This window comes from Garra rufa, chromosome 8, assembly GCF_049309525.1.
Source record: "Garra rufa chromosome 8, GarRuf1.0, whole genome shotgun sequence".
Lineage (NCBI taxonomy): Eukaryota > Metazoa > Chordata > Actinopteri > Cypriniformes > Cyprinidae > Garra > Garra rufa.
The window spans coordinates 22,498,443-22,499,529 of NC_133368.1; the positions used below are offsets into that span (position 1 = coordinate 22,498,443).

A 1,087-nucleotide genomic window follows, 5' to 3' on the forward strand; every position below is an offset into this window, starting at 1 on the left:
TTGCTACACCTGCCTTTCAAGTGAACACACTGAATTGTTATGGAAATAACAACAAGTGTGTGGGCAAGTTGGTTAGAAATATATTTGACCTGAAATCATAGATATTTCCTAATCTAGGGAAAATAGGAAAAAAATATGTACCGAACTTTTATTTTATTGTCTATTGTTTCCGGCCAGTGACTCCTGAGCAATGTCTAATCCATACTATACATGTTTGGAAATAGTTTTGGGAAGTTTGGGAGCTTAAAATAAAACAAAACATTTCTGTGGACAACTTGCATTAGTGTCATTAATGATTTTCAAGACAATATTTATTGTTGTAGAGACAATATTTTATTAATGTATACACTAGTACCAAGAGTCCATGATACGCCTCATGCTCATGAATCTCATGCCACCCATATTGCTGAAGCTTCTGTACTCTCCAGGCCTGAAGTACCACATCCTGCCTCTGTAGTGGGCATGTTCATAGAAGAGCCAGTGGCCATCCATAATATGGCAGGACTGGCAGTGAGACATGCGGTAACGGTCCATGGTGTTGTCACAGTCATCCATCATCTCGTACATCTGACCCATGAAGTTGTCCCTCTCGTAGATCCTCATTCTGTAGGATCCCCTGTACTGTAGTGAAAGAGAAGTACATTATTTTCCAGTTGATCAGGTAGAACCGACTTCTAATGTAAACAAATAACTGTATTGTTCTGCCTCATAATATATTATCATCAAATATTCATAGATCTCACCATAGGGATCATACGGCAGGACCTGATGCAGTTGTTCATTCCAAACATAGACATGTAATCAGCATACTCTCCCCTCCTGAAGAAATACTGATTTCCCATGTAGTTAGGATTATCGTACATCATCCAGCATCCACTTTCCACTCTGCAAGAGTGACAGCGGCTCATGTAGGAGGAAAAGTCACCACAGTCGCTCATACACTCATAAGAGCGACCCTGGAAGTTCCTGTCCTCAAAGAAGGTGACCTGAAAATTTACAGTTTAACATTTAATGATTTCATACTTTCATCTTTATTGAATTCCACATTGAAAATGTTAGCTGGTATGAAGTTTACCTTGCCCATCAT

At 39.2% G+C, this 1,087-nt stretch overlaps 1 protein-coding gene across 1 annotated transcript; it reads right to left on the reverse strand.

The window, feature by feature from the left end:
* Window positions 1–348: 348 nt before the first annotated feature.
* Window positions 349–1,087, reverse strand: LOC141340324 (gamma-crystallin M2-like). Its single transcript, XM_073845252.1, has 3 exons — window positions 1,076–1,087; window positions 744–986; window positions 349–621 (listed from the first exon to the last, which is right to left on the reverse strand). The coding sequence occupies exons 1-3, from the start codon at window positions 1,085–1,087 to the stop codon at window positions 349–351; spliced, it is 528 nt and encodes a 175-aa protein (XP_073701353.1).

Excerpts from the sequence above, each read along its gene's own strand:
- LOC141340324 (XM_073845252.1), bottom strand. Across the intron at positions 622-743 it reads CCTGCCGTATGATCCCTATG|TACAGGGGATCCTACAGAAT; the intron begins GTGAGATCTATG and ends CTTTCACTACAG.